A 16,709-nucleotide genomic window follows, 5' to 3' on the forward strand; every position below is an offset into this window, starting at 1 on the left:
AATAGAACTACGCATATACTTAAAGACTCATTTACACTTAAGTGCTTTGCTGGAGCTCAGCCTATGTAATTAATCTTGCAAATATCCCTGTGGGTATAAATTTATGTTATTATTTCAGTTTTTATAGATGAGTAAACAAGTTGCCATGACTCACCAAGAATCTCATAATGAGGCATTGCCACAGCCAGCATTTGAAATCCTGATGTCAACTCCAAGCTTATTTCACAAACATTAAATATGGATGCCATTAATAGAACCTCCTTGTATAGATTTTACACCAAAATAATTGAAGATTTTTAATCCTTCAGAAAACTACTTTCCTAATGACAGACTGTTGTATATATTTTAATGAATGACATACTAATCTTTGTTACTGTAACAGAGATATAGCCTACTGTTGCCAAGTAAACATATGTCTTAAAAACCTAAAGCCTACAGAGTACAAGTTCTGTATATTTTATGAATGTTTAACAAATAGATCTGATGGAGTGTGACATTCAGTTTTGTGTTCTAATTTCTTTGCACTGCAGAACGGTATCAGGAAAGAATCACCCAAATAATTATGAAAATCTAAAAGACAGCCTCCTGTTTGAATCGTTGGACTACAGTCCCCTTCCACTACACATAGCAACAGAACGAAAAAATGTGAATTTTAAAAAAAAAAAGTTAAGGACAATAGTGTTAACTGCAGGAAACTGAATGCCCTGAAATCAAGGTTCATTGGGATATTAATTCTGGTTTGCTGTCATATTGTAAAATCAGGACATATTTTTCAAGTAATAAATATGAAAATACAACAGTATTATTTCTAATGAGAAACACCTATTAATAAACCAATTGTGACAGAATAACTGTATAGTTATTACCTTCAAATACTGACTTCTGTCTTCCTATTATACATATATAGAGATACATGGTCTCCTAAATATACTAATAATAGTTTGTGTGGCTATAAGTTAGGCTGAGAACATAGGAAAAGAAACACAGTGGCTGGTGTTCCATTTCTGTTCTGAATAACAGTAAAATAATATAGCACACTGGCTACAACTACAGTGCCAGTAAAGGTGTTAAGGATTGTTAATTGTTCAGAATTTTTATTAATTTCTTGGCTCGTCCCGCTTCCAGTGGACATTTGAATCAGACTCAGCTGTCTATCCTGTGTAGTGTTCTTATTAGATAAAAAATGTGATGTAGAAATATTGAGAAAAAAATGCCGAATAAAAGTTGTTGTGCAAAATGACTCTGTGTAACTAAAGCATAATTGTAAATGATATTTCACCTATTTTTTAACTGAAAACTATCTTCTTGCAAAAGGCCTGGAAAACAAAAGAAACACACAAAAAAACAAACCAAACCAACAAACAAAAAAACCCCAAACACACACAGAAAAACCAACCACACAACAACAACAACAAAACAACCAAAAAAACCCAACTCCCTGAGTATCGCCCTTTTAAAGCACTGTAGATACCAAAGGGATTTCCTTATTTTCCATAGATAAATTCATTCCTTCTTGAATTTCCTTGAATTATTTTGCTTTTTACATTTCTGAATGTGATCAAGGTGAAGTTGTATTACTTACCAACTTTTAACTTCTCTACAGAAGATATTGTTGTTTAGGACTGCAGGACATGAAGAAATTCACAAGTATTACTAATTCTTCAGTATTCAAAAGTTCTAGATAAGATGTGCACCAAGTTTTTTGTGTATTTGAGTAATATGAGGTACACGTTGTAAAAAATAAGAGGACTTTTTTTTATTTTTCTCTCCTTCCTTCAAAGGAAGAAAGATGGCAACTATTATTTCAACTCTACAGACACAATCATTTAAGATTCAAGAATGTCAGGAGGACATAGCTCCCTTTTAGTAGACTGAAAGATATTTACTGTAAATTATCAAGATCAATCTTCAGATTAAACATATACACTGTTTATGGTTTCTTTAAATGCTCATAAAGCCTACAGGTATTGTTGTTGCACACAGGCTTGCTTGTTTGGCTTTTTTTAACTACTATCGGACTATGAATTGACTATAAAATAGAATTTTTCTTCTGTGCTCAGGAATCTAGTACTTGGAACAATATGTGAGCAGCTTGTAATTACACATTATCTTGAAAGAAATTTCTAGCTAGACGGCAGAGAACAGCAGAAGCGATTTCCTGAATAAAAAAGGATAATTTAAAACAGCTGTATTCAAAGTGCTAGAAACTGAAAATTACTTCTGGAACACACAGGAGTATGGGCCTTTTGAAGATAAGTCTCAGTTGTACTAATATATTTCCAAAGAATAATTCTGATGATAGTCAACTAATGTTCTGTTCCACGAACAAAGAACTTGTGTGCCAGACTTCGTGTAGGGCTCACTTGTCTTACATATCAGGTTGTCCAACTGTTAGGAAAAAACAGCCCTCTTGGAGGAACTACAGTTTGATTATTTCTAGAGGTATCTGGTATGTGTACTTTAACATAGAATCATATAGAAAAGCAATTACAGTAAAGCACTTTGTCTATTTAAGCTTGTTGTTTCTCTCAAGTACTTGTTTGTTTTTACACAAGTATATTTAAGTTTTGGTTTATTTGTTTTGGAATAAAAGACTGCTAATCTAAAGCTTGGCAGTGTACTCAGCAGTTCTGTGTGCATTGTTTACACAGTTCGTATACAAATATTCACCATTTGCTAACCATTTGGCTTCTACTGGGAAAAACAAAACCTCTATAACTGATCAAGATGAACATACTTCTCCATTTCTTTGGTTTTTTCCCCTCTTGCTTTTAAAGCATTTCATTATTGAATAAAAAGTGTGAAACTGTTACATGAAATTCATATGAATACATAATTGTTACATCTTTTGAGAAAGCAGGGAAAATATGTTTTGGTTTTGAACTATTGTCCTAGCCTTCAAGTTGCATAAAAGGTTTTTATGTTATTTTCTGGCAAAGAAACAATGCAGCCTGTTGGCAAGGACATAGTCCTACACTGATGAAAGGAATAAATCAGATTATGAGATCAACTTGTACTGAACAGAAAGTTACTCCGAAGGAAAGCTGTATGAAACGGTTCTTACATTTTGATGTGTATGCTGGTCGATATGCTCAGTAAGCTATAGCAAGTCCAAACTCTTCTCCACACTGTTTGGCCTCAAAAAATAATTGTTACTTGTACTTGATCCCCCAAGTGGCTCTTTACACTGAGCACTTATTCTCACTAAGCAATAATAACAGAAATTACAAGTCAGTTGTGGCTCATGATCAGTGCTGGTATTTTGAAACATCACTGAAGCCAGTAAAGGTAGTAAAACAAATATCAGCATGGGAATCACTGTTTTTCACTCCAAGGCCACCTGGGACAGAGGCACAGAGTAAGTAAAAGCAAGTAATCAAAGAGTTATGGTGTCTAACAGAGTGGACGTCTTCTGCAGGTCATCTTTGGTTTCCTTGTCCTAAATGTTTAGGTCTAAATAGCTTTTTATTCCAAATAGCTTTAAAAAATGGTTTTTATAAAATACTTGTATATAATACCACATGACCTTAATTAAGAAATACTAAAAAAGACTTTGTTTACTCTCTTTATTCTGCCAGCATAAACACTCATTCTGAGTTCAGATGGTGAGGAGTTCAGAAAACCCTCTGCAGCAACAGAAAGCACTGCTGTTGCCTCAAGAGTAAATAATCCTGGCCAGGAAAACGCTATACGTGCACAGCTGGAAGATGCAATTCTGTACAGAATCAAAGAATCACAGAGTGGCTGTGGTTGGAAGGGACCTTGGGAGGTCACCTTGGTCCCACACTCCTGCTCAAGCAGGGCCACATAGAGCAGGCTGCTCACAAGTGTCCATGTACAGTCCATGAACAGTCTTTTCTGTCAAGACTGATGTAAACCCAGCTCATGGAGTTTAGTAATGTAATCCTTTCATAGTTGAATCCTTGCATCAGAACTCATAACGCTGATCTGGGATGTCCTACTAAGAGCTGAACTCTTTCGAGTAGCAACATACTATAAATGCACTGGAAAATTCCATTTGCACCTTTCTGGTGGGTCACTAGATTGTAAGTGCTGTTTACTAGCTGTTACACAGGTGCTGTCCAAAGATAAAATCTAATCCCTTGTTAAAGCAAGACTCCAATTAATAGAAATATTCCCTAGAAAGGACACAGTGCCTTAAAAGGTGCCTCCATTATAAGCAGTATCTTATTCCTCTGTTTAACCAGTAGTTTTTAAGTGAATAAAGGTAGCATAGTCTGGTAACAAAGGTAGTAAGGGCAAATATCTTTTTAACCAGTCAGATTGCTGTTCAAGTAAGTTAATGCTGGCAGTCTGACCAAAAGGCATACGAGTTTGGTTTTTTCTCCTTTACAAATTCCTCGTTTATTTATATGTTAGTTAACTGCTGTTTTATTAAAAATGCAGTTTTAAACTCCAACTTCTGAATCTCTTTCAACAAACATCTCCCAGAATGGGTGTGGTAGTAGATACTGCTGCTGGGAATGGAAGCATGAGAATGTTACACAACAAATGAAAGAAAAAGCTAAATGCTCTGGGAACACAGCAGACAAAAGTAGCTAAAGCAAAAGCTCTGCCACTATGGTAAGAGGAAATACTGGAAAGGAACACAAAGTCTAAATACTGGCAAATGAGAGAATCTGTATTTGCCTTTCAGCCTGTGGTTGGATGAGAAAGAAAAAGCCAAGTTACTAGATTGTGCTCAACGAATTAAAAGAACATTGCTATCACAGAAAAAAAAAAAAAAAGTCATTTAGAGATATCAATTTCATATAAGAAACCAACAAGAGGGAGAAATCTTGACTTTTTATAATAATATCTGAGGCTTCAGAGTAAAACATTCAATTGCAGAGAGTTCATAGAATATATCAGTCAAAACCAAACCCCCCAAACTCAGGTACTGTTGGAAGACTTCCATCTAAAGTTAGAAAATACCCAATCAAAATAGCAGAGAATTGTCAGACCAGAAGATAGTCTGATTGCAAGTGCAGAAGGAAAGACAAGATGATACTAATTGGACCAGGTTATCCAACCACAACCTCTAAAATATGCAAGCACAAAACTGAAGACTACAAATTCCACAAATGAGAGTGATCTTGCAAGAGGTAGTATGAAAGGCTGAACAAAGCATCGAAGAAAATGCAAACATAAACAGTACTCAGCCTATTTGGATAGAGGTATCACGTTTGTAAAAAATAAAAGCTTTTTGGAAAAACGACCAGAAGCACCAGAAGAAGTTGCAATATACAATTGTGTCATGGAGGGGAATGCTACGCCACCATTCTTACTTAACAGGGAAGATTTTGCAATGAAGAGTTATCTGTGGGCACTGTCCCAGATATCAGTAAAAAGTGGAAGGTTCCCTTCAGCACAAACAAAACCTTAAAATTAAATGGATTTGAATACAGGTTCTTGATTTCATGTGCCATTACAGACAAGAATTTTGAGAGCAAATTTTGTGTTGCTGGGCACAGCCAGTTAATGGTCAAATTGTTAAGGGTAAGGGGATGATTTCTGCTGTGCTGCAGTATATTAACAAGACTGAAGGCCATCCAAAATATTTAAAAGATAGTTTTGTAACTGTTACAAAAAATGGAATTGCTAAGTCAAGCCTATATTTGTTTATGAAGGGTAAAAAACCTACATATTTTTGAAAATTAGAATTTCCACTATCCAGAAATAATACCATTACATACTAATCTCTGATTTAAAAAAAACAATCTTAGTTGCCAAAAATTATGCTTGATTATGACAATAACAGATATTGGACCCCAGGTTAATTGTTCTTAGGGTAAAAATTTTTCCAAAAAATAGACTATGTTCAACGTGTGCACAGTCCTCTGAAAAAATGGTGCCACGAGAGCAAAACACACAAGAAAGCTGAACTCATGTCTACTGATAAGGAAGAATCCCTTGAAACACACACTAACGCTGGACAAAAAGATGTTAAACACACCTCTGAGAATTATCTGACTGTGTAACCTCAGTGTTAAATACTGCTCTGAAATTTTCATAAACATTAGGGGGAAATTATTATGTACAATAATTATGCAAAATATGTTTTTGTTTCAAGAGTGTTATGAATTAGTCTTCACAGTCACTGAACAGTATATGAGACTTCAGTTGTGAAACCTGGACTGCTTTGGAGTCTCCTTTTGGAGCCAATAAACAAGGACATTAACAGAAGTTCAACTTCTTTCACAGATACAGTTTAAAAAGAGCCTCTAGGTCCTGAAAAGGAATACTGTGAAGCCTTGCAGGCTCAAGGGACTGAAAAACTTAATGCAGAGACTAAAACTGATGAACAAAATAACATCAATACATAAAAGACCAGCTCAGAGACTACTTTGTTTGTATCTCTGTTGTATTATCTGTCTGCACATCACTCTTCTTTTGTGAGCAGCAGCAGAGTCCTGGAAGAAGTCAGTTTAACACAGTTGTTCTTGCCATTAGTTGCTGCTAACAAATTAAGAGCGGAGAAACATGGACCATGATCATGCTTTGCAAATGCTTTTTTCATTCATTAGTTTATCTCTCATTTTAATAAAGATTACTCATAGATAAAAGTTATGATCCAAAGTTCTCCTCCATCAAAGTCAATGAGCAAGAATTTCCTGAACATTAATTTCATTCCTCAATCCATTTAATCAAAAGCACATATTCCTGAGTGGGTGTTAAATGAGATTATTGTTGTTGTTGTTGTTATTATTATTATTATTATTGTATGAAGGCAAAATTATAAAATTGTCAGTTCAGAAGCATTGTTATCACGTGTTTTGGGATTATATTTGCATTGGCTTTTGTTTCATTAGCTTCTTTTAATTATCAGGCATTCTTAAACCAGCATACCATATACAATCAGAATGACAAAATTTATAATTAAAAATATGCAAGGAAAAAATATTAAATACATTTTTGAAAGCATAAATTTTGCAGCAGCAGAGAACATGGGGAAGGAAATCCACATTTAGGTGTCATGGATGCAAAACCCCACAACCTGTGTAATCAGAATAAGACAAGAACTTCTGAAATAGAAATAAGGCAGAGTAGACTTGAAATAATAGCAAGGCAGAACAAGATTAATATTTTATGTTTTGAAATATCCTCCTCCACCCAAATGTCAAGGTTGTGTGTGATCTTTTACCATTGAAGGTTAACTTGCACTTGATCATATATGCTGCACCTAGTTTAGGTTTTGGCCATGTCTTCAGTTTTTACATCTCTATAAATGAAGCCCAATTAGAATATATGACGCACAGTATGCCTACATCGAGATTTTAAATTATTTTGAAACACTCAATAAAAACGCAATACTTTGTAAACTTGCACAATTATCTCAAATTCAAATACAGCAACTTCTTCTATAATCAAACATCAACAGTAAGGTGGTTATTACAAAACAAACTCCTATGTGCTGCAACTGTTGAAAAAACCTCTTGAATTTTAGTTCCTGGAAGACTACCATACCTCTGCAAATAGTTGGGCAGCAGAGGCTGTACAGTCTGAGCTTAGAACTTCTGCTTTGCAGTGGTTTTGATCACTAGAAAGACACGGGGATAGCACAGGAGAATAAAGTACTGACTTAAAGAAGATTAAAATGGACTATTTAAAAATGAATGGGAAATTATTCTTAATAGATCATTTTAATCTTTTCTGAGACACATTAAGCAACCACTGAAGTGATTAAATGTTTGGAACAGGCTGTACTTAGATGTACTTTCCTGCAGTGTACACTTTTTTTGGATGTCTCCAAAGCATGGATAGACTTGATTCTGCCTGAGAGGCTTAAGCTTTATGATCTCTTGAACCTCTTTAGTCCTAGATTTCCTTCATTCTGTGAACATCTGAAAATCAGGCTTTCAATAACGGAGTTAGAGAGACATACACCTGGGAGAAGTGACATTAAAAGTTTTGGATGTATGAATCTGGCATATACTTTACCTGCTCCCACAACCAGCATCTTGGGCTCACAGCTACTGATACAGTGCAGGAGAGATTTGGAGCGAACATTGAAGTTGAGGAAGGCGACCACACAGCCCAGCTTGGCCAGTCCGAACCACACATGGATGAAGTCTGGCTCGTTGCCCATCAGCAAGGCCACTGTGTCACCCTTCTTCAGAGCCCCATGGTGCAGGAAGACCTGCGCTATCTTGTTACTCCTCCTGTCCACATCCCGGTAGGTGTGCACCTTCCCCTCATAGATGAGGAACGGCTTGTGGGGCTGCTTCTCAGCCAGCTTCACAAACTTGTCCAGGATGGTGACAATCTTCCCTTGCAACCGGTACATCTCCACTTTCAGCCCATATATCAATACTTTCAGCAGGTATCTGAGGTCAGCCCAGAAGTAGGGGAAGAAGAGTTTCTGAATGAGGTGCAAGGAGACAATCCCGGCAGCAGCGCCCGGTACCCAGGAGGGCGGCATTGCGAGTGGATAAAGGTCGTCCCAGTTGCTCATATCACCGCAGCCAGGCAGCTTGAAACACGGTAGTCGGAACGCAGGGAGCAGCCGGGCACGGTGCGGAGCCTGAGGAGAAGGCAGGTGAGGGCTGATGCTTTTCGCGCCGTCTCCTGCTCCAGAGGGGTCCACCGCCCTGGGAAGCCCGCACCAAACCGCGCTCAGGCAGAGCACGGGGAGCCGAGCAACAGACGGCGACCGCCGGGCGAACACCTCAGCCCCGCCGCCCGCCTCAGCCCCGCCACGGCCGCTGCCCGGAGCCGCCCGTGCGCCTCAGGCTCCCCCGACTGCAGCGGGCCCCGCACCTGCGGGACGGCACGCCTCGGCGGGCGAGGTGAGGGCAGGCAGGGCCGGAGCTCCGGACCTCACCGCGCACGGCCGCGGCGTGAGCTCCCCGCCCCCGGGACTCACGGACGGCACCGAGCTGCTGGCGGGGCGGCGCGGCGCGGCTGCTCCCTGAGCCTGTTGCATAAGGCGCGATCCGCTTCCTCACCCCCGCCCCCGGCCGCGGTAGCCCGGGACTTTGGATCCTGCCTAAGGCGGTGGCCGAGCGCAGGAAGTGTGGCCCCGGCATGGCCCCCGCCGCGGCGAGCGGCGGCAGAGCGAGGGCTGGGGACCCGGTCCCTGGGAGGGCGGCGGGGACGCATCGGGAGGGCAGATGCCCTCGGGCTGTGCCCTCGCTACCTGTAGCAGTTCGGCCCCGGGATGTCAGTTACCGGCGCTGGTCCCTGGGGCTCGGCTCCGTGCGGAGGCGTCGAGCGGGGCTCAGCCTCCAGCCCGTCATCAGAGGGGCTCAGGCCAGCCTGCTTCCCACGCTCACACACCACCGGCGCCTCTGGAGCACTTTCAGGCCGAGGAGACCAGCGTTGCAACAAGCCCAGCTACAGGAAATACCTTCAAGAGTGGTTCAGTCCTCCTGGAGGCTGGCGGCTGGGTCAAGGCCACGGGTCAGTGTACCATGCAAATGTGTCTTCTTTGTGCTGAAGGGATGCTGCTGGAAAGCAGCAGTCACACCAGGGGACAGTGGTGATCTTGCTGCTGCTGAAGTCTGACACGCCAAGCACCTCAACACACTGATGGCTCCCTGCCATCTAAAGGCATCCACTGCTGTCATGGTGTTCATGTGTTTTAGTGTGGCTGAGTGTGGAATTATGTGGGCCATGAGAAGCTGAGGTAATTTTGTGAGTGACACATTTTCTGCCTTTGTGTTGACCACAAACAATTTGAACTCGTAACTCCAGTGCATTGTGACAAAAAATCAGAAGGTACTTACTTCTTTTAAAACTGCAGCCTATAGCAAATACATTTTTTTTTTTACAGCATGTAAATGTGCTTTGAAACAATTCTGAATTTTCTCCTCTTCCTCTCCTCTTCTCCTCTTTCTCCCCTCCCATCCCTTCCCTTCTACACTATCTGTACTATACAGCTTTTCTTCCTAGGACAGAGGGAGTTTGCATATGGCAATTTAGAATGTTTAATTATTGCAAATACGTGTGAGAGTTTTGGTTTAAACATTTCATAAATTAAGCAAATGACCTAAATGTATCCAGAGTCCTCCTTACAAAACTTAGGCTTACTTTGAACCATGGCATATTTCCTGCAAAGCTTGCTTTGTATAACTTTGGTTTATTTCTTGGCTAACCAAGGTCACCTCAGCAAGAAAGTCCTGTCAGCTTCTTCCTCTCTTTTGCCCAAGTATTCCTCTTTTTGTCTAAGGATCTCCTTAGCCACTTTTTAGCCTTGTGACAAAAGCAAAAAAATGACTATCACTGAAGTGTGAATGGAAATGTTTATGGGTGAGGAAGCAACAGCTGCAAAAGATCTGAAGGCGTGATCTATACTGATAATGAAGAACAGATTTTCCAGGTAATCAAATTCAGGATTGTATTGTTTCTGGCAAACCCAGGCAGCTTGCCTTCTGATTAAACCACAAGTTAAGGGACAAACCTGCCCTCTCACAGAGGAGGATGACAACAAGGTTGCAGCAAATCACATATGCCATTGCTTTCCTGGTACCCAATAGTTGGTAGGAAAACAAGGAACTACTAAAGAACTCAAGACGTAATTCAGATGCTACAAATAGATTCCTTAAATTGTCATTACAAGAAGACTTTTTCCTCCACAATAAATATGACACAGATTTCTGTTCAAAAAACTCAAAAATTTGTAGATTACTCTAAATCAAAGTGCACACTGCCTTCCTCAGTGTTTGAAAAAATGATTGCAGACACATAACAGAAACAATAGATCATTGATTTCTTAGGGTTTTGGGCATATGTTCCATATCATGTAGTCAGAGAGAAAAGACTTGGTTCACAGAGCTCTTGCAGGTATATTTTGTACCAATCCTCCACTAATCTTCACAGGAAAATTTCAGTTTACTCTGTTTTGGTTTGTCTGGTTGCTTAGTTGGCTGGGGTTTTTGTTTGGTTTTTTGTTTGTTTGTTTGTGTTTTTCTTGATTTATGGGTGTTGTTTGTTTATTTGTTTTTTCCCCAACCTTGAAACCCAGGAACACAAGGAATAATGGAAATTTAATTCTGGCCATTTGACCAAAGCTCAGCTTCATGCTCATTTTGTCATGTTATTTGAGAAGGTTTTTAGCTCTTGCCTTAGAACCCTGGGAATCAGATGAACTGTCTTTCCTGTGGTCTCCTGTGCATTGACAATTGAATGAGAGGATCAGGGAAAAAGATGGGCTGAGGCAGCAACAAACCCATTGAGAAGTGGCAGGCAACAGCCTCTTATGCTGCTTTTCAGTCCTAAGAATGCTTCTCACTACTTGGAACATCTCTTCTTTAGGTCGTTACACAGTCAAACTATGTTAAATCATGTGTGGTCTTTGTCAGTTCCAACTGGAGAGACAATCATTTTACCTCTAACTCTATGGTTTTGACTAATTTATATTATAAAATTTTTAATCTATGCTAACTCATTTGGCTTTACTCCAAAAGAATGGAGTAGAATAGACATTTGAAGAGTTGAGCTGTCTTCTCAGCTGGCTCTAGTACTGTTAGCATCTGGTTCTCCACTAGGACTAAGGCTTGATTAGATAAAGAATATACAGACAGCTTTGTTGTATGGGGGCTGTCTGTATGAGGGCATCCATTGGAAGCAAATTAAATAGTGCAAAACTAGATGACAAATAGATTTCATAGCTCTTTAAAAGTGATAGTAGCAGTAGGCTATTGATATGGTAGTGTTCCTTACTTGTAAGATCTGCATATGTTGTATCCCGTATAGGTCTACATTTACAGGAAGACAAAATTATTTAGTTTTTCTGCTGGGAAGCATCACTTCTTCCAGAAGGACATTTGTGAGGAGATAGAATTTTAGTTTGCTTTTCTTAGGTGAAAATAACTGAAAGGGCCTATGTTTTTTTTTTTTTTTTTTTTTAAATTATAAGTAAATCAAATGCTACGGTAACTACTTATGCTTACAGTAATGATGCAAAGAAACACCCTACTGTACAGTTATTTGGTTGGCCACAGTTTGGTGTGGTTAACTACTGCTGCATAAATGTGCATAAATAACGAACAAAGAGAAAGACTGTGAGCTTTAAGGAAGATGTACACTTACATGTTGGTTTGAAAGAAGATAGAGGGCAGTTGAAAGATACTCTTTTTTTTGCAAGGAGGCAGAAAGAAGGTGACAGAAAGAAAGAAAAAGAGTAGTGCAGTGATGACAAGAAATGAGAACAAAAATACTTGAAGAGTCAGATCTATGAAAAGCTCTGGGAACAGTGAAGAGACTGAAAAGAAAAGCAAAAAGTGATAGGTAATTGGCAGAGCACGAAAGGAAGATAAATGCAGAATGGCTTTTAAATGTACTGTTCTGTGAGCTGAAAATCAGACAGGCAAGTGAGCAGGAAATTGCTTTTACTAAGGTTACTAATGGTTAGTACATCACCAAAGACATTAGTCATAAGAACAAAGAAGAAGAATTTTGTGCTTTAGGTGTTGTCAGTGCTGCTAGTCCCAAATAACAGAACAAGACCTACCCTAAAGACTGATACTCTGAAATACTTAATTTCAAAGTAAAATTGTGGGTTTGTAATCTCTGAATTGTACCTGTTCCTATCAAGGATGCACAGAAATTGTGTAAATCCTCTGTACTCGTTATACAAGTTTCTTTGTAAAGCTAACATTACTTTGCTTCTTGTCATCCTCCACAAGGGAGGAAGGCAATTTCTGTAGTGTATGAACTGTTTTTCAGTATTTTTCTCATTCATTAGGAAAATGGATAAGCCGAGCCAAGAAATTTCAGTAGGCAAAATGAAAGAGTCACAGAATTCGGGTGAATTGGATTTGATCCCTGTCTGTGCCAGAATTCCTGTGTAATACTGGATTAATCACTTATGCCTTGCCCAAACTGGGTGATTTACTCATTCTATGTGCCTAACCTTAGGCATTAAGACCCTCTTAGACTCTTTGATTTGGTGCTTACTCAAACAACTATAGATTAAGACATGGGGAACCATGCTTTGTATACTGTGCTAAGTGGAATGGTGAAAAATTGAACCCTTAAAAGTTATCAGACATGTTTGACTAACTTTTCTAAGTTGGATTCAGCTCATAGGTATCTGTGAGTTAGATGAGTGTCTACATGTGAGCATTGGTTATAGTGTGATCTTGGACCAAAAAAGACTGAATATGATTAACGGAATTTAGAGTCACTTGTCTGACCAAATGGTGATGTGTAATTTGGGATGAGTTTGAGTACTTGCTTGACTATGCTGGCAAGGTCTCAATTGTAACAGCAGTGTAAGAGTGTAGCTTATACACAGGCATTGTCTGTGCCTTGGGCCTGAATCAGTTGCGCATGATTAGATATCTAGTGGTATTCTACATTCCTTGGGCATAAAACCTGACCTTTATCTGCTTATACAGAAGGCGCTGACTTCTGAGTCATGGTTGCCAGTCTCGTGGACCCCAAGTGGCACTTACATGGCTCAGCTGAAGTAGCTGGTCTAGCCCTTAAAGTTAGGAGAGCTAAATTCACCTTTACTGTTTTTACTCTCTGCAGTTTTAACTTTTTATCCAATGGAGATATATGCACATTTATTACTATTTTTGAAGTAAATAGCATAGGATTTGAAAAGCTTACAAAGAAATGAATAATTTTATTTCATATTTACTAGTTAATATCAATAATGAAGAAAAAAGTTTCTGCATAGAATCATATAATCACAGAATGTCCTGAGTTGGAAGGGACCCACAAGGATCATCGAGTCCAGCTGCTGTCCCCGCATCTGACAACCCCACAGTTCACGTCATGTGTCTGAGGGTGTTGTCCAGTGTCTTCTTGAACACTGTCAGGCTTGGGGCCATGACACCTCCCTGGGGAGCCTGTTCCAGTGCTCCACCACCCTCTGGGTGAAGAACCTTTTCCTAATGTCCAACCTAAACCTCCCCTGGCACACCTTCCTGACATTCCCTTGGATTCTGTCATTGGTCACCAAAGAGAAGAGATCAGCACCTGCCCCTCCTCCTCCCCTTGTGAGGAAGCTGTAGCCACCATGAGGTCTCCCTTCAGTCTCCTCCAGGCTGAACAAACCAAGTGACATCAGCTGCTCTTCATACGGCTTCCCTTCCAAACCCTTCACCAACTTTGTATCCCTCTTCTGGACACTCTCCAGTAGCTTTATATACTTTTTATCCTGTGTTGCCCAGACCTGCACACAGTGCTCTAGGTGAGGCCGCACCAGTGCGAGCAGAGCGGGACAATCACCTCCCTCACCCGGCTGGCAATGCTGTGCTTGATGCACCCCAGGACACAGGTGGCCCTCTTGGCTGCCAGGGCACTGTTGGCTCATGTTCAACTTGCCATCGACCAGAAACCCCAGATCCCTCTCTGCAGAGCTGCTCTCCAGCATCTTGTCCCCCAGTCTGTAGGTACAGCCAGGGTTGCCATGTCCCAGGTACAAAATCCAGCACTTGCCTTTGTTGAAATTCACGCATGCATGGGACAATGAGTGTAACACAAATTACTGAACTGTTGTTAAGTAAATACAAGCTTCTGTGTGCATTGAAGAAAGCAATATTTCTCTGGGAAAACTGCATGTTATTATAAGATTAAAATTTACTAACATAACACATACTTGCAAGTGGTTAATTCATACTGTGAATAAACCTTAGTTAAGACTACACCAAAGATTAACTCTATAAACTTATATTTTAAAAGTAGTGATATTTAAGTAAACAGAAGTCTCAAAATATAGCAAGAAATTTATCTGTTAATCGACTTCTTGTTACATGCCATGAGCTGGAATCTGTTTTGCTCTTGACGTTATGTAGAACTCATAGATTCTTAACACAGACAAAGCACTGAGCTCTGAATTATTTAGTATGCTCTAATTATTCTGCTCAATTTCCCTTCAAAAGAAAACATTTTGATGCCTGGGAGTATGGTATGACCCAATAATGAAATATAGAGGAGCTTAATTGTCTTCTATTACAAATTGGAAGAGAAAAATCGTTTTGAAATATGTGATTAGATAAAACTGAAACATTTCCTTGTAACTTCTCATTGTAGCAAGAAAGTATACACAAATTACTGAAATGCCTTTGTAGTGTAGAAAACGAGTTGTTTAAATGTTTTCATTTTGACACATGATGTCTTTTTATATGCAGGTTACAAAACATAATGCTGCATGTATATTTGCGTTAACTCTGAACATGGCTAATATGCCTAAGGTGATTAGCTCGTACTGTTTTAGATGCATAACCATCAACAAAGTGAAATACTTCATTTTTCCAGTGAACGTAGTACCATAAATTTTGAACTGTCAGCAATGTATTTCAATTTTTTATTTAAGTAATTTTAAAGTAGTGACTTTTCTGCTGGAATAGAAGTTTTGAATTTTACAGTAGAAAAAAGTGAAATAGAAATTCCTAGAATAAAAGAGTGAGTGTCTATGACTTAAAAATAGGCAGCTAGCTTTTCAGATTGTCAGAGAATGCTCTAGTGAGGAAAAGGAAGAGCACAGCTTCACAGTCTGAAGATTATCTTGCAGATTGAATTCTTCTTTATTTGAATCTTTTTCTATATTTAAAAAAAATTAGCAAGATATAATCTGGAAAATTTATATAAAAATAAATGTGTCTTGAAAATACAGTTTGCAACTCTTCACAACTCGCTGTTCAACTACATTCCTGTTAATGTAAAATATCTAAATAATAGTGTCTATTAATTTCCACAGTTTAAATATACAACTTCTGTCTAGCAAAGCCTAAAATCTTAAATCTAAAACAGGGCAAGTCATAGGCAAACCAGGAATGGATGGCTGAGTGGCCAGTCCATTAATCATAGCACTGAAACAGCCAAACAAAAGTAACTCTTGACTAATAATGTCACATGAGGGTTCTGGGAAAGAATGGTGTCATACTGGAGTTATTGCAGGGACATGAGGAGATAACAACTAAAGGTATTGTGGTGGCAGGAACAGGTTATTATGGAAGTTTATGATAACTGGAAAGCATTTAGGACTCAAATCCATGGCAAATTAAAAAAAAAAAGTTTTTATAATATTTTGTAATGCTTCTTCTGTAGTTTTGTGAAGACATTAATTTAAAATACATTACGTGAAATGTCTTGTTTCAATTAATTAATTATAGCATGTCAACACTACAGATTTGTGTCAACCTATCAAGGATGTAGAGAAATATCATTTCTGGTAGATGTTATTTTATTAACAAAAAGCTTTACTGTTAATGTAGTAGACTATTAACAAAGAAAAAAAAAGGCCAAAAAAAAAAAAAAAAGCCCAACTTTATTGTTATCTGTTAAGTGCTTTGAATAAGCTCTATGGCTAAATCTGTATATTTGCCTGTATTCATTAAACTGTGTTCATACTAGGAGTCATTTGCCTATATATTATGCCAGTGTATTAGTACTTGGTGATATTTAGCCATAAACTCCAGAGAAGTAAATTGAAATATTCTGATTTTCTCACTCCATGAACAACGTTGTTGTCTGCTGCTGGAGTAAGCTCATAGCAATGAGCTTTTTGGATCCCACAAAGATGGAGTTGGGGTTCAGTCTCGCTGACATCTAGAAGTTATTTGAATTAAGAACCAATAGCAGTCTGCAAATATAAACCAATTTTTTTATTTCTTTTAAAAAAATTATTTAGTTGCCAGTTTATGCATTTGAGATGAAAGCTAATATTTTTGATTTAACTCCTTACACAGCTCCTGCCTTGCTAATTAAGTATAGGAAGTACAGGAAATGTCAAAGGGACTCTTGCCTTCCTT

At 38.8% G+C, this 16,709-nt stretch overlaps 1 protein-coding gene across 1 annotated transcript in view; it reads right to left on the reverse strand.

Annotated features, from left to right (window-relative positions):
* SLC27A6 (solute carrier family 27 member 6) overlaps positions 1–8,455 on the reverse strand; it is a gene marked incomplete at both ends in the record, with an annotated part of 36,605 nt that extends 28,150 nt beyond the window's left edge. Inside the window, one exon of the mRNA XM_080362282.1 lies at positions 7,942–8,455. Coding sequence (XP_080218408.1) covers positions 7,942–8,455 — 514 coding nt within the window. The remainder of the gene's footprint in view (positions 1–7,941) is intronic.
* Between the last annotated feature and the right edge of the window lie 8,254 nt (positions 8,456–16,709).

This window comes from Nesoenas mayeri (assembly GCF_963082525.1).
Source record: "Nesoenas mayeri genome assembly, chromosome: Z".
Lineage (NCBI taxonomy): Eukaryota > Metazoa > Chordata > Aves > Columbiformes > Columbidae > Nesoenas > Nesoenas mayeri.